Consider the following 23,547-nt stretch of genomic DNA (forward strand, 5'->3'; position numbering starts at 1 on the left):
GTTCAGTAAAAATAGTACTTTTCAGCTTTAAGACTTTATTCTTAGTTCTTGCTGTCTAGAGTTCAGACACGCCCCCGGGGCTGGCTGATCTGCCACTACACTGTATTCAGAATCATGACTCCACTTGTTTTGTCCCAAGTAGGCTGACTCATCATATCTAAGGAAAGGTTGATACAAGCTTTTTTAAGGATGCTTCTGGGAAAGAAGTCCCCTAAGAAGGAAGAGCCACAGTCCAGGAGGACACAGCCAGAGGGAACCTTGTTCACGAGTGCTTGCAGCCATCCCTTGGAAGCCCAGAAACATCCCCCGGTACTCGACAGCTGCTGGGGATCCTCTGTGAGTGGAAGAGGAGAACTAAGCTGGTGAACTTTGGGTTGTAATTATTATTTTGTGTCCAGTGGTACCTGCCAGCTGGAGAAGCTTGGGAAAAATTCAATTATAAATAGATTTGACTGGCTGCTTAAAAAAATGGCATCAGTACATTTCAGAAGATTTACCAGCAGTCTGATAAAATCTACAAATGACACTCCAGGGTAAGAAGGCTGAGAAAAAAATCCCAACAGCCAAATACATAATTACTTACAGTAAAAGGAAAGACAGCTACGAGGAGAATTTTTAAGAAATGCACCAACTAAAAGACTGAGCTGCTTATATGAATCATATACAATTGAGTTCTTAAGAACATCCCCAAAAGATAATTAGATGGATGTAAAATTATAATAGCTTTTTCCCAGTAACTGCCAAATAAAAATTTAAACATAAATAGGCATACTCTGATTTTTTTGTAGATTTGATAAATTGTTAAAAACATGAACCAGAGCCGGCGCCGCGGCTCACTAGGCTAATCCTCCGCCTAGCGGCGCCGGCACACCGGGTTCTAGTCCTGGTCGGGGCGCCGGATTCTGTCCCGGTTGCCCCTCTTCCAGGCCAGCTCTCTGCTGTGGCCAGGGAGTGCAGTGGAGGATGGCCCAGGTGCTTGGGCCCTGCACCCCATGGGAGACCAGGAAAAGCACCTGGCTCCTGGCTCCTGCCATCGGATCAGCGCGGTGTGCTGGCCGCAGCACGCTGGCCGCGGCGGCCATTGGAGGGTGAACCAACGGCAAAAGGAAGACCTTTCTCTCTGTCTCTCTCTCTCTCACTGTCCACTCTGCCTGTCAAAAAAAAAAAAAAAAAACAAAAAACAAAAAAAAAAAACAAACAAAAAAAAAAAAACATGAACCAGAAACAGAGATAATACCTAGAAGATTATTTAAATTTTTATTTATTTATTTATTTGAAAGACAGAGAGAGACACAGAAGAGAGGGAGAAAGAGAGATAGAGATAGAGAGAGAGAGAGAGATCTCCATCCACTTGTTCACTGCCTACAAGCCTGCTAACGGCTGAGGCTGGGCCAGGAGCTTGGAACTCAATCTGAGTCTCCCATGTGGATGGCAGGAATCCTGTTTCTTGAGCCATCACCTGCGGACTCCCAGGGTACACATTCACAGGCAGCTGGAATCAGGAGTGGAGCTGGGAGTCAAACCCAGGCCCTCTGATATGGGGTGATGGCATCCCAAGAACATCTTAACTGTTAGGCCAAGTAACTGAGGCCTCACTGCTGCTAACAAAGCCCCTGGGAGGCAGCAGTGAGGTAATAATCCCTGCACCCGTATCTGAGATCTGGATGGAACTCCAGACTCCTGGCTTCAGCATGGTACAGCCCAGGCTGTTGCAGGCATTTGGGATGTGAACCAGTAGATGGAAGCTCTCTCTCTCTCTCAAATAAATAACTAAATAATGCAAAACATTTTAAAGGTACCTATCTATCACTGATATATTCAGAAACATATATAGGTAAAATATGATTGAGGAAAATTATGTAAAAAAAAAGATTCCAGCAAATAAAAATAGGCGAGAGGATGGGAGGAACGACTGACAAAATGTTGATAGTTTCTGAAATTGCGTGAGACAGGCACACATGGCTGTTCACTGCATTTTTCGTTCTACTTTTATGAGTGTTTGCAATGCTCCATAATAATGTTTTAAAATAGTTGAAAAATAAAAAAAGAACAGATAGTTGATGATGATGTAGGTGGTTTATAATAGATATTGAAAAAAAGGAACGTGACAATGAAACTCAGAAACGAGGTAAATATGAGGGGGCTTCAAGGAGATGATGTGAGTTTTCCATGAACTTTTTGAAGCTCTATCTTGTCTGACCAATGAAAAGTAATCAAAAGAACAAAGTAATTATAAATCTTGTGGCACAAATTGGAAGAGGAAAAGACGTACTTGCAAGAGAAACTGACTCCTTAGTAACACGTGAACTAATAATCTCTGAACTTGGTTTTCACAGCAATAAAAATGGACTTGTTGTAGAATATAAGTTCTTTGGAATGTAAAAGGTATTCATCAGATCATAGCTGGAATGGAATGTTTCCTTTAGACAACTCTATTTTTCTCTTCTTTCTGATGTAATTTTTATCAAAATAACCTTCCCCAAACAGCTTTCTCCTGTAGGGTTCTCCCACGGCAGGATAAAGTCCTTCTGGTGAGTGGCGTCATAGAAAGTTGCTTTAGAATATATTAAGGAGCTTAATTGTGGCCCAAATATGAGAGCTATTGGGTTTATGATCTTGAATAAATAATTCTAACTTTTCTGAGTTTGTTCTCTTCTAATACAATCTCTATCTCAGAGTTTTTTGAAATATAACCTATAAGATGTGCTGACTGCTTTAAACTTCTACATACAGATGGGTAGGAGGGATTTTTTTCCATCTTTATTTTTGTTTTACAGAGGCAGAGCAATAGGAAGAGCTACAGAAAGATCTTTCATTTGCTGGTTCACTCCCCAAACGCCTGCAACAGCCTGGGCTGGGCCAGGCTAGGGCCAGAAGATGGGAACTCCATCCAGTCTCCCACCTGGGTGGCAGGAACCCAACTACTTGAGCCATCACTTACTGCCTCCCATGGTATGCACTAGCAGGAAGCTGGAATTGGGAGTAGAGCGGGGACTTGAACTCTGATATGGTATGCAGATATCCCAAGCAAGGTTAAGCCTGGCCCCACAAAAAGCATTTTTAATAAGTTGATTCTCTTCCTGTAAAGGACAGACATACATATTTATATTTACATATATTCTTGTGAATGAAAAAAGCAGAGAAATATAGTAAGAAAATTACATCTTCTTTTCCTTTTCTAAAAAAGATTTAATTAATTAATTTATTTGAAAGGCAGAGGGACAGAGAGAGGGAGAGGAGTATCTTCCATCCGCTGATTTATTCCCCAACTGACCTCAACAGATGGGGCTGGGCCAGGCCGAGGTCAAGGGCCCAGAACTCCATCTGGGTCTCCCCCATGGCTGGCAGGGACACAAATACTTGAGCCATCATCTGCTGCCCTCTCAAGCACATTACCAGGAAGCTAGGTCAGAAATGCAGTAGCCAGTACTTGACTCAGCCCAGTATTGCAAAAGGTGGTTTAACCCACTGCACTACAATGCCCCACCTCTAGAACATACGCAAAGCATCTCAGAAAATAGGAATGAAATCAGGCAACTCATTTACTGTAAAGTAGATACCTTCAGAACCTCTAAGTAAACTAAATACAACTTTCAAGACATGGTTTATCCTGAATGAACTTGATGCAGAACCTCCGGAAACAAGTCACCTTAACTCCGGTTTCTCACCAAGCACAGCTATGAAACATAACTGGGCAATCCTCTGGAGCTTCTTCTCAGGAGAAAGAACCTGACTTCAGGAAAAAAGACCTCCAGATACTGACGTCTGCCCAACAGTGAGCCCACCAGTAACAGAGCCTGCAGGCAGCTCCACAGTGGCACTCCCATAGGAACACCCGGAGGAAAATGTCCAAAAACAAGGGAAAACAATAGCAAAGGGACCCACAGGAACTGGGGACAATGTAAGACTCAGAACAAAACTCAGAAAACAAAGCAGAAAGAAACTGAGCTAAAATATCCTTAGAGAAATAAGAGATTGTACTGATATAACAAACGGGATGTGAAGAACAGAGAATCACCAGGAAACAAGGGAGAACTGTAGAAATGAAAATAATCAATTTTTTTAAAATTAAAGGGAGAACTCTTCCAGAAGGCAGAATAAGGAGGCAAAGAAACAGAAAACAGAAAAATTATAAGATTAACCCAAGAAGTACACACTTTGGCTAAAAGGAATTATAGGAAGAGAGAACACAAAAAAAGAAAGTCTTCAGAGAAATAACATCTGATTTTAAAAATAGACATGTGTTACTCTGATAAAAAGTTAAAGTTAATTTAAAACTATACAATCACCTGTCTCAGAGGTTAGATGTTCACTTGCCTGAAGCATGTATATGTATATTAATATGTTATACTACCGTGTTCTGTTTTCTATGAATTATTCTGTCTTCCAATTAATTATAAATTCTTCAAATATGGAAGGCACATATTCTATTTCTGACAAATACTTGTTCAACTCATTAAGCTCTGCAACTCTTTAAGATGGTTCAGTCTGTCAGCCTTGGTATAAAAGTAAAGGTCATTCTTGGCTAAAACAGTTACTTGAGACTCCAGGAACTACCCTGAGAATCCCAACCCTTACCTCAAATCTGGATGGAAGCTAAACATGATAAACATAAAGTCAGTCAAATGGATTTTTCTTAAAAACCTGTCAAAGTCTTTTTCCCTTCAAGCTTCTTTTCAGAAAGCTTGATTGGAGCCTCTACCCACACAGTTCAACGGTACCAGTTAGTGGAATATGTAGGCTATGAATCAGACTCCACTGTGGAAACTAATCCTTGAGTCACGATCATAATATTCCACTGGCATCCATCCCAGGGACAAGGTATTCATTTAAGAGTGCCACTCTTCCACACAAAGGATGAAGCATGGAGCAGTGCCCACTCTTCATTACACTCATCACTTAAGTATCCTGCTTTGGTGATCTGTGCAAGGCTCTCTCGTCACCTTCACCTATCAGGATTCTGCAGCCACCTCTACACCATTCCAGAGGGTCCCTGCTGTATTCATTACTTTCAGAAACAGTTATTGTCTATTTTGAGTTAGGCACTGCTCAAAGGATATCCAGCAGAAACAAGATCAGAAGTCCCTGATATGGGGAATTATTCTCTAATAAATGAGAGTCCGGAAAAGATTGCCCAGTGGCTTACTCCCTTCTCAAGGATCAATTCTAAAAGATTTATATTTGCCTGTCTGCTTGCTGGTCTACCTATTTCTACATCTCCATTTTTAGCTTTTTTCTTGCTATGTTTCTTGGTTCTCATCTTTTACTTGAAATGTTTAATATCTCACAAAGCTCTCTGAAATTAGGCTAAGCCACAAGCATCCACAAAGACTACTAAAACTCAGTCACCAATAAGATTTCTATTTTTGTCAAATAGAAAAAGAACTCATTTTCAATGCTTATTATACAGTAAAAATTAATAAGTTCTCACTGCTTATAGACAACAGAAGATAATGACATCAAGTTGAAATTTTCAAAGTAATAAAAGGGTAGCATTAAGGTGAATTTTTACAGGTTATATTATTTTTTAGGTATTTTTATTTTTAATTTCATTTTTAATTTTAATAAATTTTTAACAGATTCAATATGATTTGTAGATACAAGTCTAAGAACATAACGATATCCCCTCCCCCATCCCTCCCATCCTCCTTCCTTCTGCCTTTCTTTCTTTTATTTTAGTTTTTGAGATAATATATTTTAAATTTACATTACAGTAAAAACTTCTTATTCAGTGACGTATTAAATCAATAGGATTTCTTAAACTACTCCAAGAGAAGAACAGTTCCTAAGATTTTCAGGTGTTGAGATACATTTGAGAAGTTGTGTCTGATTTAAAGTAGCATTAAAGAGCTAAATAGCGATGGTCTTTAGAAGTTCTGCTAAGACGCTATCAACAGGATTGCTCATTACTAAGCATTGATCACAGAGGCTGTTTCCACTCATTACACACGGCAATGGGAGATTTAAATACTTTTATTTAAACAATTTCAAAACAACATATTGTTATTTTAATAAATAACATTTAGGCATTGATTTGAAAAATAACATATACCAGAATTACAGCCATCAGGAATTAAAGAGCTTTCTTTAAGTAGAACTGCATGCTTTGCAGACCGGTATTTTTAAGTTTCTCAATGAAACTAAAAGGTAATCCTGGAAATTTTAAGGGTCACAGTTTTTCAGGACTCATACTGTAGTTCTTTTATAAGGCAAGCAGGCAGCCTTGCCCTTAAAATTATAGTTGTCTAAATAATCTCTTCTATATTACATGGTTTCAATCAAATGCTAATTTAGATGCCTAAGTGGATTTAAAACTCTTTGCAAATTATTTTGGCCCTGGTCACAAGTATACCTTTGCCCCTAAAATCAAGGGAAGCTTCTTATTTTTTATAATAAAAATTTCAGTTCTTCTGTATATACAACTGGCATCTGAAGTGTATGAATATGTTTTTAAATACTTTTTCATTATAATGGCACTTCAATTATGAACTGTATTAAGATTTTCATCAAGAATGGTTTTAGGCATTGCTTCTCAAAGTGTATATGGAGAATTAGGAGTAACGGTATAATCTGGTAGCTTGTTAGAAATACAGAAATCCATGTAAGACCTGGAGGCAAAGAAATGTGGACTTGGGGAATCTCTGGGGCCAGCCTGCTCCCTGCAGGCTCAACACCAACCATTCCACATTGAAGAATACATACATATATATGTTTATTTATATATATAATATACATATATATATATACATATCTATCTATCTATCTATCTATCAGAAATCACTCAGGCCCCCTCCCAGATCAAGTAAACTAGCATCTGCATTCTTGAAATATTTACATGCACTTGAAAATCTGTAAAATCAGTGGTCCAGCTGACATCTTAACAGCCAATCTTCAATTGCAATCCTTAATAAAGTATTAGAGGCAGTCCCCAAGCAGAAATTTGAGAGAAAAAAGGAAGTAATTCTAGATGAGATTATATTAGCTATATCATAAAATATTACACTGCCAGCCTTTTGCAAGAGGGGAACAAAAGATAAAGATCTGTTGAGAGTATTTCCGTACTTAATAAACAGGACTTAAAACATTATCCACTGTACTAGCAATATACTGACATAAATTTATCTTCACTTAGTAATATTTATTTTTTAGTAAGAGTAAATAAAACTGTTTAACCATGTTATTATGGTTATATAATACCTCTAAGTCAACAGAAGGCCTATCAATTTTCCCCCCTCATGTCCTAAGCATAATGAGAAATGTGTTGGATTGGCTGATTCAAGATGTTCTTTGTTTTAACTAGTGCATGAACTGTCTGTACAAGATACAAACCTGGGGGCCAGCAGTGTGGTACAGCAGTTTAAGTTGCTACCTGTCATGTGGCATCCCATATCAGGATGCCCCTTCAAGTCCCAGCTCCTCAACTTTTGGTCCAGCCCCCTGTAACATGCCTGGAAAGCAGCAGAAGATGGTCCAAGTACTTGAATCCCTGTCAACCACATGGGAGACCCAGATTAAGTTCCAGGATCTTAGCTTCAGCCTGACCTAGCCCTGGCTGATGCAGCTATTTGGGGAGTGAAAAGGCATTGGAAGATTTTTTTCTCTCCCTCCTTCTGTCACTCTGCCTTTCAATTAAATTAAAAAAAAAAATCTTAAAAAAAAAAATCCAAGGAATACACACATAGGCTAGCAGCTTGCCCTTCTGAGCTCTGAGTGCCGCTCTCAGCAGTGTGGTCAACTTAGCAAAGGTAAAACCCTTTTCAACAACTGCTCCCATGTTGAGAGCGTCCTCCAAGACATCTCATGGAACTGGGACAGTTCAATTCCCCCTTTGTTTTGCAAAGTTTTTCTTGTTTCTGTCTGCATCTGACCATGGTCTTCCAACCCCACTCCAGGAGGAAGAAAGCACACTGAACCAGACACGTGAGCAATCCTTCAGGTATTTCCTGGAATCGTTGACAGGACAACTGCCTCCCCTTCTCTGCACTCATTTGCTCCTTCTGCTAACCACCTTCCTGACCTCAACACAGTGTCTCACCACACCCAGGGGCTCTGCCAAGCCCCTCTGTCTACACGGGCTCTGGTCCTGGCTGCTCCTGGTCTCTTGTGTTCCCCGTAATTCATAATGTAAAGGGAGGGAGGATCCAGAAGGAGGAGTCCCTAGAACAGGAGCACACGATGGGCTCCATGTCTTGTGAGAAGGCAGTGACAGAGTTGCTATTCTCCAAAGAGTTTCCAGGAATGAGGTGAAAGCCCTGACTTGTTCTCTACATGGAAGCTCTATTTGCTTTGTCTTATTTATGGTGATAGGGAGGGGTCTGAGAAAGTTAGAGTAATGCTGCCCCAAACGAGTTGTGAATATTCATACAGTCCCAAGGTTTCACTTCTAATTCTGTGTCTCCTTCATTGGGTGTTGCGGACTCTCCACTTCTGTCTTTGCTGTCCTTAGTCACTTAATTCTGAGGTGGAAAAGCACACAGCTACAACCTTTTTTGTTTCCTCCTGGAATAGAGGCTGTAGTCTCCTTGTAGGCAGGGACTTACCCACCTCATATGCACCTAGCACCACGTCTCCTACATAGCAGCGCACCTTGCCTATGCCGGCCTGCACAGATTTTATGGCATTTAAGCAAGCAGCTCAAGTTGGTTGTTCCTACTTCCTTATTTCACTCTTTGTTCAACTTAGCTTTCCATCCCAGCATTCCTTAGTCGACTCCTGCTAAGGTCACCAAGCACCTCCTAATTGCTATGTCCAGTGGCTACACAAGTCGTCTGCAGCACAGTATGCTGCCCCCCCCCCCATGCACCTGTCCATCCCCCTCGCCCCTTCCCTGCAGGCCACCATTCTCTCCCAGCCTCTCTAGTGACTTGAACTCGCTTCCTCTTTACCTGTCCTTTCACCACGTGGCTAAGGCTGCTGGGCCCCAGCATTCAGACTTACCCTCCCTCCCCATCTCGCTTCATGCTTTCCCCGGATAACTCCACCTCACTTGAGGCTCTGACCCTCTGCCTAACGCCCAACCTACCTCCCCAGCCTTTGCTTTTCTTCAGGCCTGGACCTTGTCTCCAGCTGCCCCACCAGACACACCGCAGCACCTGGGGACAGCCTCTCTGCACCACCTAACAGGTGACTTCTTCACCTTCCCTGTCTGCCTCCTCCTGAACTCCCTAAGTCATGATGTCACCATTCACTCAGTCACCCACGTTAAGAAGACTACTTTGGGCTGGCGCCGCAGCTCACTTGGCTAATCCTCCACCTGCAGCGCCAGCACCCCGGGTTCTAGTCCCCGTTGGGGCGCCAGATTCTGTCCCGGTTGCTCCTCTTCCAGTCCAGCTCTCTGCTGTGGCCCAGGAAGGCAGTGGAGAATGACCCAGGTGCTTGGGCCCTGCACCCGCATGGGAGACCAGGAGGAAGCACCTGGCTCCTGGCTTCAGATCAGCACGGTGCGCCAGCCGTGGCGGCCATTACGGGGATGAACCAATGGAAGGAAGACCTTTCTCTCTGTCTCTCTCTCTCTCACTGTCTAACTCTGTCTATCAAAAGAAGACTGGTTTGTTGATAATGCATGGTGTCACCAAAGCTCATATTCTAAAGACATAAAAGCAAGCACTTTACACTCTGAAATAAAGTCTTCCATGGCCTACCTAGCTTTTAAGGCCTTTTTTTTTTCTTTTTTTGAAGTAGAGGGAGTCCAAGAGATGTTCCATGTGCTGGTTCACTCCCCAAATGTCTGTACTAGGCAGGTCTGGGACAGGCTGAAGCCAGGAGCCAGGAACTACATCCAGGTCTCCCATGTGGGTTCAGGGGCCCAAGCACTTGGGCCATCCTCCACTGCTTTCCCAGGTGCATTAGCAAAGAGCTGGACTGGAAGCAGAGCGGCCGGGACTCCAACCTGGTGCACTGATACGGGATGCCGGGGTCTCAATGGCAGCTGAACCACTGCCACAACACAGACCCTGGACTGCCTAACCAGTACTGTTAGCAGGAGACGGGCCCCTTTCTCTCCAGCAGGAGGCACCAGACCTCATGCAACCCCAGCCCACTTGCAGGGCCTCATCTCCTCCCAGCCCTCAGCACCTTCCGCTGCTTTGACTGCCGGTGGTTCTTACACATCTCTAGCCCTGTGTGTGTTGCTGCAGCTGCTGCTGTCTAAAGCAGTGATTCTCAGGAGGGGGCAACTGTGCCTCTCAGGTCAGGGACATTGGGCAAAGTCTGGAGGTCTTGTTTGGTTATCCCTCTAGGGCACAGGGGTGTTACTGACATTTGGTGGGTAGGGGTGCCCAGACATGCCAGGAGTGCTGAGAGTGAGAAGCCCTGCCCTCTGCTCTCCTTGATTTCTCTGCCTGGGGAACTCTGAGTCACCTATCTAACATCACACTCTCTGTGGGGCCTTCCTCCACTGACCAGAACAATACTATCAGATCTCTTTCATATCCACCTCTATTTTAGCACATTACACTGAAAAAAAAATTTTTTTTGGTTTGCCTGTGTGTAGCCTAGTAAAGGTCGACGAGAAGGGACTTGCCCCAAAACAGAGAATGTGTTTTATTCATTTTTATTCCCAGCACTTGGGACAGTGCCTGGCACTCAAATGTGTGATAGACACGTGAACAGAAGAAGCTAGATCTACAGAGAATGCAAAGTATTTCCAAGCCCAGAATCAGCTCCCTGAGCCTCCCTGAAATTAACATCAATCCTCAGTTCCAGGAAATACACAAATACATTGTTCACCCAATTTCTAAAACTGGTCATTAACATTTTTGCATCACAGTTTTAGAGTCAATATTTATAAATTACATTGATTTTTATAGAAAATATCAAGTGTTGTTCAAAATAAACTCAACCAAATGTCTGAATATTCTGCTAAGTCTAGTAAAATAATGACTGGGAAAATAATGGGATGCTAAAATTAATATATATTTAAAACATTTATTTTAGGAAGAACAGCTAAATAGAGAAATGACTGAAAGGTATAATCTTGAGATTAGTGTTAAAGATTTTGGATTCATTGAGACATACATTTGAACCAAGTTCTGCTACAGCAGGTTTAAGCAATTTACCTACTCAGAATTAAATAGCAGAAAATGCATAAAAAAGGTTTATAACAAAAACTAAAAATATGTTTCTAATGAAAATATGCATATCAGCAAAGAATGGAAGACATGTAGAAGCTTGGGCAAAATACTAAGAAACATCAAATACTAGGGTAATGAAGTCTCTGCGTATGCTAACATTATCATACAGGAGACAGAAAATAAAAGATTAAAAATTAATAATAACAGGGGAAAGTAACTGCTATACAGATTTTGGAAATCTAGTAAAAATTCTGCCCTAAGAAGCACCTTAGCTCCTCAACTGATTGAGCTAAGAAAATACTGCACACAATGATAAAACACTGAATCTCCAGTTTCAGGTCAACAGTCGTTACACAGCCTTGACAAAAGTACCAGTGTTCAAATAAAGGCACATACAGTAACCAAATGCCAGATATTGTTATGTTCTCTGCCCTGCCTTACAAATAAACACTATCACACAGACTGCAGAGTCTCATCTTTATTCTAAGCTGTAAACACAGAACAGAGCCTGTGTCCCAGATACAGGTAAAAGTTCTCACTGGATTTTAAAAATTAGTCATTAATGAGCTGTTGATCATAGGCAGCCAGAAACTCGATATTGTGCTGCTGCAAACTGGTAGCTGAACACACAGAAAAGAATCTAGACCTCTCAGGGCTTTAGAAACCAGGGTCTCCGGGCAAAGCAGTGATTTAATTTCTCGGCTGCTCGGTACAGATAGCTGACATTACTAAATGCTACTCTAATATCAACTTGTTAACTGTGAGTCCAGACTCAGCATATCAGAATACGAACCCAGACTAACTGGAGACATGGGAAATATTTTGGGAGCTGTTTATTTATAAGTGAGTTACAATATACCACTATAATTAGATTAATATATAATTATTGATAAACAAAGGATTATTTCTAAAACCCCATTATTGTTGCCACTGCTATGTTTAGAAAAAGCAGTATTAGTGTGTTCCTCATAAAATAAGTCCCTGCTTTACTACTTATCAATTACAGCAATTTAGATCTAGTATAAAAGGAACTTAGCCGTCACTACTGTTTACAATACTTTTACAAAATTGTTTAATGAACATTTAAGGGAGGACTACTTTAAAGCTCTCTGGCAAACTGCATACTTCTGCACTATTTTATAATCCAATAATTCACTATAAAATAAAATCTGCACAAAACTAGGTGTTTGATTACTGCAAAAAAAATTTAAGGTGGCATACCTAGATGTAAATAAAACTGCTAAAAATGTATATTCCCAGCAATGCAAAAGGCATTTAATTCACATTCCATAAAAAGCCCTTTAAAAATACCCTTTTTCAAAAGCACCAACAAAACCAGCTTATAATATTGCCAGAAAATCAACTGCATTAATACTTCTATTACATTAATTATTCTTTACAGATTAATTATTTAATTAAGTGTAAAATAAATTTGCAACTTGTATCAGGTTCAAATCGACAGCTTTTAATATGTTTCTTTACAGTGTCACTTCATTTCTTTCTGTAGGGGAAAATAGTTGAAGGGATTATAATCTCCCAAAAGCTGATTTTAAACAAGTTTTCTAAATGGAGTGAGCAATTCTAAAACATACATCAGAATCTGAAATCTGATCTTATTTCATCCTCAGTAAGACACTGCCTATATTAACTTTGGGCATGGGCAACAATGATTATATTTATCAGATCTCTAAAGACAGAAAACAAATGAGCTATTACTTCACATCGACCTAAAACTACTTGTCCAGAAGTTGTTTTTTTTTCTGTTTTAATCTTTAATACAGATACCGAATGTTACATAAACACAAACAGATACGTCCCTCCCCCCACAAAAAGAAAAAACCCATTATGTCCTGTCATCTAGAAGAGGTTTAGTCAGAGAAAAATTGTAAATTTCCTAGACTCTGGCAAGAGCTTCCAAATACAGAAACTCAAAAATCTATTTGTGTTCAAAATACTTTAAATACTTTGGAAAGGCCATATTATATAAAGAATTGTTTTGGCTAAGATTTACTAGAGTTAAAATCACTAGTATAATAAAGCAAACTGTCAAAACAACAAATTATTAAGCTAAGTAGAAAATTATGGGAAATGCCTAGCAACTGAAACCAAATTCACACATAGAAAACTCAGAATTTAATATTGTTGAAAAGAATGAGCTATATTTTAGAAGGCAGTATTAACTGGTGGCTAAAGAAAAATAGGGTGGAAACAAAATTCCTGTGGTTGGGGTCTATACAGACGCAGATGCCACTTAGTTTTCCTCTGCTCTGCACATGCAGTATGGTAGTTTCATCAGTGATGTTATAAATACATATATTTTATGGAAATTTTTCTCCTACAGTCATTTGTAATAAGATCTTCACACTTCACATAGCTTTTTGTTTACTATCATTTAGAAACATTCTGTCTTACTTCATTTCACAATAGTAAGGGAAGGGAGGACAGCAAATGAGCATTTTTGAAAGTAGGAATAAAATAAGGAGTTATTTAATAAAATAGTACGCCACTTGAGAAAAAAAATAAACCAAGATACAATGTTTTGAAGTAGGTTGTTATTTAAAACTTGCTGTTATGCCATTTAAACATTTTATTGCTTAAATCACTTAGGAGAGGTTTAAAAAGATATAGGAAATATATATATATATAAAATATACAGGAAACTGCTAAATTAACAAAGTGAGAAAACTATCAGAGATTCTTTGGATTTATAAATATAATGTTTCTGACTATATAATACTTGGTAGCTAAGGATCAGGAAATGCTAACTTAATAAATGTTAACAAAATATTTCAGTAAGCTATTCTAGTGTAAAATTATCATATACCAAGACCAAAGGAAACTTACCTTACAAGAATTAGACAGTTCACTTGTGACATCTCTACTGTCAACTTCACCTTCATTTCCAGATGCAAACTTTATGAGTAATTGAGATGGTCCCCCCTTAGAACAACTGTGCTTAAGGCTGGATAAACAGGCAATATTTGGATAAGTTCCTCCCAATGAAATACTCCTTTGTAAAATGGCATGGCTTTTGTTTATCTGTGAATTTGGTCTTTCCAACTCTCCACTGACATTTACTTGGTAATCTACATTTTGGGAGGATGGCAAACATGCAGATGTCTTGTGCACAAGCTTGCTACATTCTGAATCGGAATTAAGCTTAACTCCCGACTTCTCTGGTTTACAATGACCACTCGTAGTTTTGCCATCTACTGTGGTCACCTTGTGTTGGGTGAAATGCACTGAAAGGCAAGAATATCCTTCAGGCGACTTCTCACAGGCAGTCTGTTTCGGACTATTATTTGAAAGGACAATTTTCTTCTGCAATGAGCCCTTCCCATGAAGCGACCGGATGTCTCTCACTTCTCCAGCAGTGCAAGTTGTTTTAGATAACCGAAGTCCATTGACGGCTGTGGAAAGAAATCCCTTAGAAATAGTACCATCTTCATTATGTGCAATTTCATTAGGAGACACGAGCAACTGGTGAGAAGTTTGATAGGAGCCTTTGCTTGGAAGAGTACCTGTGGTTGTTGGAGAAGCTGGTGGGGTACTTGAAGGACTCCTAGGAAAAATCACTAAGGATGAGCAGCGCTTGAGTGGAATTTTCGGGTTCCTGCTCAATGGCAATTTCATAATCTCTATTCCAGGCTCCAAGTCATCCTGGACAAAAGGAACAGTACTTGTACTTCTTGAAAAACTTTCACAGGGAGTAGTATTCCTGTTTGGCACACTTCTGTTGGAGGTGCTGTCAGAATATAAATTTCCACCAAAAAAAGTATCATCGCTTGAGGGAAAAGTATAACCACTACTGTCGCTGATGACACTGTTCGTGTACGACCCTCCACTTGTGATACTTGCACATGACCCATAATCACTACCGGTGCTGCTGTAAGATCCATTATCACTGACTGAAAAGTTACTGAGGCTACCACTGCAAATGGCAGAACTGCTCAAAAGGCTGCCATCACTCACAGCACTTAGTTCATTATCAACCACAGCACTGCTGTCAATGTCATCCTTCAAGACACGAGCAAACGAAGACACATCATCACCATCAGCCAAGACACTGCAAGACGGAAGACATCCACTGTACCTTGTTGGCTGCAGCGAAATCTGTAGACAGCTGCTCTTTTTATTAACATTTTCAGATGCAGGAACAGATGATCTTTCCTGAGCCTTAACGCTTTCCTTTATTAATGGAGCTAGGGCAGTCTGTCTGGGAGTCAGCTTCATTTGCACCACGTTAGACGCTGAAATCCGTGTTGGTTTTTTGAAGCACATGTGGACATGGCTATCCAAATCATCTCCGGAGGTCTCTGACAAAGGGTAAGTATTACTTCTTCTGGCTGCAAAGTGCAATCGTAAGCTTTGTGCCATTTGTTCTCATTTCCAAACATGTTAAGGGCTGAAAGTCATAACAAAGATCTCTGTCGGGAGACAGGCTAGAAGCAGCTGCACCGCAGCAAAAGAAAAAATCATTGGTGGTGCCTGAAAGAGCCACGAAGCAGTAGCCTTTACCCTCAGTAAACCATTAGATACCAGATATCACAGGAGGAAAAAGACGGCCCATTCCTGAGACTGACGATTCCAAAATGTCTTGAATCGCTTGTAGTCAAAATGCCTTCACTTACAAAGCACTCGATTTCCAGCGACCTTTAAGCTGAGCTCAGCTGCAGCACACTGACTCAAACACAGCCAACCTTGTTTCAATTATACCTTCTCCAATTTGCATGAATGAGTAACACAAGAACAACAATCTTCTAGCATTTCAAGTCGAAACAGTGTTTTTTCACCCCAGCTCTACTAAATGAGCATTTAACTCTGTGAATCACAGTGCATTTACCTTCTCCAGCAGTTTGGCCACTAATATTTTTACCCAAAGGTATAGAATTACAGGAAGTTGGTAGGAATGAAAGCCCATGTAATTGAGTATCAAATCAAAGATTGAATTTCCAAATAGTAGCCATACTAGGAATCTAGTCAAGTTAGTTAATGTAGAAAGAACCCGGGCTGTTAACAAACGTTTAACAAGAAAATTCAAACAGTTGTATAAACTTGGAAACACCCAAACTTGGGGAGTGAATTAAACTTTTAGCATTAAATCAAACAGATAAGTACTTCAGCTTCCAAATACCAGTTATAAAAAGCGAAAGCTTAAGGATTACATTCTGAAACCAGTCTGGTAATGCTATTGTAAGAATGGAGCATAGGTCTGAGAAAAAAAAAAAGTTTGAGAAGCTGTCACCAAGCATTTTCTGCTGAAATTTTAAGCTCTTTTCGAGCCAAGTGGTACAGTCTTTAAATGATGCCGTTCGTATTTTGACTATTAAAACTCTGCCAAGAAACAGCCTAAGCAAACATTCCTTTCAAAATATATGCAGATTAGGCAGAAGAACTATACCCCAATATATTCTGAGCACATAGGATATTTTATTCTACTGTCTCTGCAATCCATTCACTTACAAGAGTGCTGTGGTAAGTAAAGAAGTCTAAAAAGGATTTAACACATCAAATAAACATATCTCAATGCCAATTCTGTTCTGAAAAACTCTTAAGAGCTCTTTGCTGGCCCCTACTGGTGCCTTGAAACAATCCATTTAGCAGTGTGATATCTATAAAGAAATACAAGCCATGCTACTTATTTCTTTATATAAACAAAGTACATATTTGTTTACATTTCTGAGGACTGGCACTGCCCTACAGGTGGAATTGCTGGCGCTGATAAAACTCCCACAGTAGAGAACAGTGGACTGTCTGTTTCTTTTAGAGGTTGTGATTTTGTACATATATTTTTTCTACTTTGTATTTATTTAACCTTTATTTTAAGTTTATTAGGCAATAAAAGTTTAATATTTTAATTTCTCTCCCAAATGTCACAGACCAAGCTTGGTATTCTATTTGAAAGAAACAAATTTATTTTTAAATAATACTCTAGGGTATATTTAAACCCCTTACCTGAATTTTATAGCTGGAACTCCAGTAATAAATATATACTGGCTCATTCATAGGAAAGTAAAAAGCAAAATAGTTCAGCTGTTTACACCACATGCTACTACACCCAAGTTGTATTTTTCTAAGTCAGTTTTTTTTTCCTAAGTAAAAGCAAATATGTAAAACATATACTCACACTTTGTTTAAAAAAAGAAAACTGCTTAAGCTAGACCTGTTTTCAATCAAAACTTTCTACATGGTATTTTTAATCAATTAAGATCACAAAATAGAAATCTGGGAATTTATCAAATTACATCTAACCGGAATGAGATACTACTGTGTTTTAAAGTGCAGATAACAGTTTGTGAACTTAGTTATACAATTATTACCTTATTTAGGTTTTACATGACCTACCTCCTTTATGAATTTTACAGATTTCGGTAAATATTTCCTTATCGCTTTTATTTTATAAAATATTCTTTTTTTATTTTTTTTTTTTTTATTTTTGACAGGCAGAGCGGACAGTGAGAGAGAGAGACAGAAAGAAAGGTCTTCCTTTTGCTGTTGGTTCACCCTCCAATGGCCGCCGCGGCCAGCGCATGGCGCTGATCCGAAGGCAGGAGCCTTCGGATGTTTCTCCTGGTGTTTCTCCTGGTCTCCCATGCGGGTGCAGGGCCCAAGCATTTGGGCCATCCTCCACTGCACTCCCGGGCCATAGCAGAGGGCTGGACTGGAAGAGAAGCAACCGGGACAGAATCCGGCGCCCCGACCAGGACTAGAACTTGGGGTGCCAGCGCCGCAGACGGAGGATTAGCCTATTGAGCTGCAGCGCTGGCCCTTATCAGATCAAAGAGCCCTGATATTTTATTTTGCCTTCAAATGACTTCAGCATTTCTTCTTGGACTAAGTTAGGGGTCTAATACCTTATAGAATGAATCACTTCCACCTAGGCTGATCAATGAGATACAAATGCTCATGCCTGTGGCCTAAAACTTCCAGTTAATGAGATCTTCTGATTATTAATATAAAGTAATGAATTCCAGGTATCTGTCCGGGTGCATGGCAAGCCGTTCTTACAAGCATCAGCTTCGTGTCCCTTAAGTAGGTTTTAAGTTTCCAGAGTGCAATGCCATAACAGAGTACCATACCATAACTATACATTTCTCCTGATCCTCCTGAGCTTGTGTGGGGCCCCAAAGCAAGTGCCTACTCACACCAGACAGAAGGCTAGAAGTATGCTTGCATGCATGATGTCACCGTGGCCACTCTGACTGCCCAACACTTTCTTTCAGAAATATATACATATACACACACACAGATGGACACACACACACACACATACATTTTGAGGGTTAATCTAGCTGTGCTATGTCCAAAGAAATATTCAAAATCTCTGCACCGGGACAAAAAAGAATGATGCTTGCAAAACTGACTGAGAGGAGGGCTTCTGCCAAGAAAAAGTAAGGTTAAGAGCATCACAGGTACTTTCAAGTCCTCCAAGTAAGAGTTTAAATTGCAGAGAGGTTGAAGAATTTGTTAGGCTGTCTCAGATCTGGAGTGGCACAGGGTCTGTACCATTCTTACAGGGATCTGCAGTCAAAGTAGCCACTTATCCAGGAGATGCCAAAAGACTGGCTAGTGAAATGGAGACTATCTTAGAATTCAAGCTCCTGGGGCCGGTGCCGTGGTATAGAGGGTAAAGCTGCTGCCTGCAGGGCTGGCATCCCATATGGGTACTGGTTTGAGTCCCAGCTCCTCCTCTTCCCATCCAGCTCTTTGCTATGTCCTGGGAAAGCAGTAGAGGATGGCCCAAGTCCTTGGCCCCTGAACCTGTGTGAGAGACCCAGAAGAAGCTCCTGGCTCCTGATTGGCACAGCTCCAGCCATTGCAGCCAACTGGGGAATGAACCAGCGGATGGAAGACTTTTCTCTCTCTCTCTGCCTCTCATTCTCGTTCCGTGTAACTCTTTCAAATAAACAAATAAATCTTAAAAAAAAAAAAAAGAATTCAAACTTCTGACCCAAGAGTCTTAGCTATTTGGTTGTTGACTGTTTGCCAAAAAATAATGTGGTATGGTTAAGCTCTGGGTAAGCCTAATGATTGAGCAGAACTATGAAGGCCAAAACCCACTGTGATGGTGAATGCTATGTGTCAACCTGGCTAAGCTATGGTGCCCAGATGCTGCTGTGAGGGTCTTTTTAGATGTGATCCACATTGCAATCAGAGGAAGTTACAGCAAGCAGATTGCCTCATCCAATCAGTGAAGAGCTTCAGAACAAAGTCAGAGCTCTCCCAAGAAATAAGCAATACTGCCTCTCGACTCAACACAGAAAACCCTGCCTGGGTCTCCAGCTTCCTCTGCTGCCCTTTAGATTTCCGACTCCAGTCTGAAACATTAATCTTTACTTATCTGAATCTGCAGCCTGCCTGTCACTAACTTGTGTACTGGCGGGCAGTTTTATTTAAAGGCACACCTTTCTGAAATGTCCCATCTCTATGAACAGAACCACCACTATCGCCACTACCAACTGACTATAATCCTCACGCCTTAAAACGGGCTGGAAAAAAAAAAAAAAAAAAAAAAACAGGAATACATCAGCCTACTCTTTCTTGAAAGCAAATATCGCTTATATTGCAAATGTTTTCCAGATGACTAGAAATTGTCTCTGTTTAAAATTGTATCTGTGCTCCTCACTATACATTTCCAAAGAGAATTTGCAAGGAAAATGATATGTCCTTAATTTGGCTGGAAACGCCATAGAATAAAGACAGTGGCATAGAGGCTATAGTTGCTACAAAGTCTCAGGTGATCTCTATTTCAATTACCGGCTAGGACTGGAAACAGAAAACTAGACTGACACACACCTTCCAATTTTAATGATCTCTGGCTCCCTTTGGCTGGTAAAGTGAGATCCTTAAGAAAATTCTATTTCTAATGCATAGCAGAGCATTTAATACAATAGATGCAAATAGCATACTTAGTGAACACAAAAAATGTGGCATCTGAGAGCTTTAAATGCATACGTCCATGAATGTTAGGCAACACTTGACAACTGTATCATGATGAATTTTCCAAGTGCTTTCACAGTCACTATATCATCATAATACACTTTTCAGATAAGCAAGGAAAATGCTGTTATTTGCTTTTAGAAGAATTGAATGATTTGTCTAACAGAGGCAGAACTTTAAAAGAATGCTTTGGAGGGGTAATCCATAGTATCTCGACTGATACATTTGGTCAAGTACATGAGGAGACACAGCAGGTATGTTTATCAACTAATAGCAAAAACAAACAAACAAAACTCACAAAATATCAAAAAACCAAAACTAGAAATAATAACACTCCTGTCTATTAAGAAGGATTAACAAATGATGGTATTATGATGCTTGCTGATGATGGACAATTGTGCATAGGTGAAAATGTGTCATAATGGGACAATCTCACAAATGCATCATTAAGCAAAAACATGATGGGAAAGGCATTGGGAGAGGAACGTTTTATAAATTTAAAATATGCAATGAAATGTTTTTAGTGATTTACATGTGGGTTTTATGGAACTTTGTGGAAAATGGAATTAAAAGATAAGTGTAGAGGCAATCATCTGGCCTAGTGGTTTAAGTCAGAGTACCTAGGTTTGGGTCCCGGTTCCAGCTCCTGTCTCCAGTTTCCTGCTAATACACACCATGAGAGGCATGTACTTGGGTCCTGGCCAAACACACAGGAGACACGAATGGAGACCCTTACTCTTGGCTTCAGGCTATCTATCGCTACTTCGGACATTTGGGGAGTGAACCCGTGGATGAGAGCTCTCTTTCTTTGTGTTCTCTTTCAGTGACTCTCAAGTAATAAAAAAGAAGACAAATTTATTTTGGTGCAAAAAAATTTGAAATGTATGCATAGATTTTTAAAAAATATTTTCTTTTTTTTAAAGATGTATTTATTTATTTGAAAGACAGAGATAGAGAGAAAGAGAAAGAGAGAAAGAAAGAACAAGAGAAAGAGGGAGAGAGAGAGAGAGAGAGAGAGAGAGAGAGTGATCTTCCATCCACTGGTTCACTCCCCAAATGGTGGCAATGGCTGGGGTAGGGCCAGTCCAAAGCCAGGAACCAGGAGCTTCTTCCTGGGTCTCCTCTGTGGAATGACAGGGACCTCAGGACTTGGGCCATCTTCTACTGCTTTCCCAGATGCATCTGCAGGGAGCTGGATCAGAAATAGAGCCGCTGGGGCCTGAACCAGTGCTCATTTGGCTCACAGCACTGCAGACAGCTGTTTAACCCACTGTGTCACAGCGCCAGCCCAATATTCATTTTCCATGGCTTTTTGAAGTCCCCTCATATAAAAAGGTTCAGTTTTGCCCCCCAAATAAATGTATCATTTAATTCTATTTCCCATAAACTTTTTGAAGACATGTATGACTAAAAATATTTCTAAAAGCAAAGAAATTGTAAGCAAAATTCAGGACAGTGGCTACCATTCGTGGAGCATGAAAAGGTGATACTATGGATGGGTGGGGGGAGACAAGGAGGGCCTCAAAGGTGCTGGGAATGTTCCAGTCCCTAAGCTGAGTAGTAGGCATACAGATCGTTGTCTTCACATTCAAAGTCAAAATTTGTTAGACAAACTTCATGATATGAAAAGAAAACACCAATACTAAATTTCACCTGGTCCCATCTAGAAGGAAAACAGACCTGCAGAAATGGAGCGGGGGCGAGGGAGGAGGGAGATGTTGCCTATCCTATATAAAAAGAGAAATGCAAATAGAAAACAAAATTGTTGCCACTGAAAACAGCTGATAACCGAATCACTGACAGCTATCACTAGGCCATAAAAAAAATCACATGGCCAGCCCGTGATGAATTCTCTTTGGACAGCAAAAAGTACTCTTGCTTATTCGTTAAAGAGTTCACTGACAATATTTTCATTACTAGGACAATTCCTGTTTTTGGAAGTGGGGGTGAGTACGTATGCTAACACTAAAAACAGACTCTTTTGAAAAATTCAGGGTTTTTGGTTAGTTAAAAATGAGTGAAACGGTTTCTTTTTCTGTGCTTGAGTTTATTAACTGCTCCACTCTGAACACATACTACTAGTTTTATGTTTACATATTCAAATCTTACAGGTTTAAAATATAACTGTAAGAAGCCACAAAGATGATTTGAAATAGAATCCCAAGTAGGCAAAATTATCATAAGACGTCAACATAATTTAGGACACCAGGAATCGGACCGATCAGTCCATACTTTGCTTCCGTGCTCTGTGACTGCTGGCTGTCTTCCAGGGGATTTCTATGCTCAGTCCTCATCACCATGAAGAGGGCAGACTTCCTTCACAGAAGGGCGGCAAGAAGAGTGAGTGGGACAAGGCCAGTGCTGTGGCATTGTAGGTAAAGCCACTGCCTGCAGTGCCGGCAACCCTTATGGGCGCCTGTTCAAGTCCCGGCTGCTCCACTTCCAATCCAGCTCACCGCTAAGGCCTGGGAAAGCAGAAGATGGCCCAGGTCCTTGGGCCCCTGCACCCACGTGGGAGACCTGAAAGATGCTCCTGGCTCCTGGCTTCAGATCGGCCCAGCTCCGGCCGATGCAGCCATTTAGGGAGTGAACCAGAGGATGGAAGACCTCTCTCTCTCTCTCTCTCTCTCTCTCTCTCTCTCTCTCTCTCTCTGCCTCTCTGTAAACTCTGCCTTTCAAATAAATAAATAAATCTTAAAAAAAAAAAAAAAGAGGATGTGGGACAGCCAACTGGTACAGGTAACCCCAAGAAAAGCCACAGAAGTATGGAGGCACAGGTGCACACACTCTAAGCAAAGTCTCCCAGAGTTTTCAGCTGCCAATCAGGCTTCATAGAGGAGTGAGAGGGAAGGCAAGGCATGGAGGAAGCTTTCCCTGCCATCTCCTGTCCCTGCTGGTCTTGACTGAGACCTCATTAAATTTGTTGACAGCCACAGAGTTGCTTAGGAGGAGAATGAGAAAGTAGAGAGTTGCACAGAAAGGAGATTAAAAAAAAAATTGCATCTCCCTCACCATTTAGCTAGAGCCCCACAACCACTGCAAACCACCTCTCAGATCACAGATGTCCTACTCACTGGGCCCCCCAACCCCACCCACAGAAATGCACCCCTGCTGCCTGTGTCATGCAGTGTAACTTACCAGGCGATTTTCATCAAACACTTCAAAGAGGAGTCGGTGCTGCTGAGGGTGGACCTGCGTGGGCAAAAAAGAAGCCTTCTTTAAAAACCAAGGAGCATCAACCCACAGACTCTGAGAAGTAAATGTTCGAATACGTTGCCACTTGCTAATTCCTGCTATCTACGGGGAATTCTAAATCACGTGAAATACAAGAGCAGCCTGGTCAGGTGCCACTCATTTCCCAGTGGCTTACCCTAACAACAGAGTTATGTGGTCATTTATTTGTTTACAGTGTTCTAAATTAGAACGAAAGGAAGTAAATTTCCAAGATTGTGCAAATGTTAGCAGACACTTGACATACAGACCTGACTTTCACTTATGATTAGCTTTATTTATTCACCTTTTATTTATCAATTTA

The 23,547-nt window shown here is 40.6% G+C and overlaps 1 protein-coding gene and 1 non-coding gene across 6 annotated transcripts in view; one reads left to right on the forward strand and one right to left on the reverse strand.

The window, feature by feature from the left end:
* NEDD4 (NEDD4 E3 ubiquitin protein ligase) overlaps nt 1-23,547 on the reverse strand; it is a 147,107-nt gene that overhangs the window by 77,145 nt on the left and 46,415 nt on the right. For 4 of the 5 annotated variants that reach the window (XM_051821964.2, XM_051821966.2, XM_051821965.2 and 1 more), the window contains one exon: nt 23,151-23,204. In XM_051821964.2, the coding sequence (XP_051677924.1) occupies nt 23,151-23,204 (54 nt within the window). Of the gene's footprint in view, nt 1-13,916; nt 19,001-23,150; nt 23,205-23,547 lie in introns of those variants that run through there. The other variant, XM_070054227.1, reaches the window with a different exon arrangement.
* On the forward strand, nt 6,577-6,690 carry LOC127484047 (small nucleolar RNA SNORA38). Its single transcript, XR_007910828.1, has one exon. It is a non-coding gene; the product is annotated as a small nucleolar RNA SNORA38 (small nucleolar RNA).

The sequence above is a fragment of the Oryctolagus cuniculus genome, chromosome 12 (assembly GCF_964237555.1).
Source record: "Oryctolagus cuniculus chromosome 12, mOryCun1.1, whole genome shotgun sequence".
NCBI lineage: Eukaryota > Metazoa > Chordata > Mammalia > Lagomorpha > Leporidae > Oryctolagus > Oryctolagus cuniculus.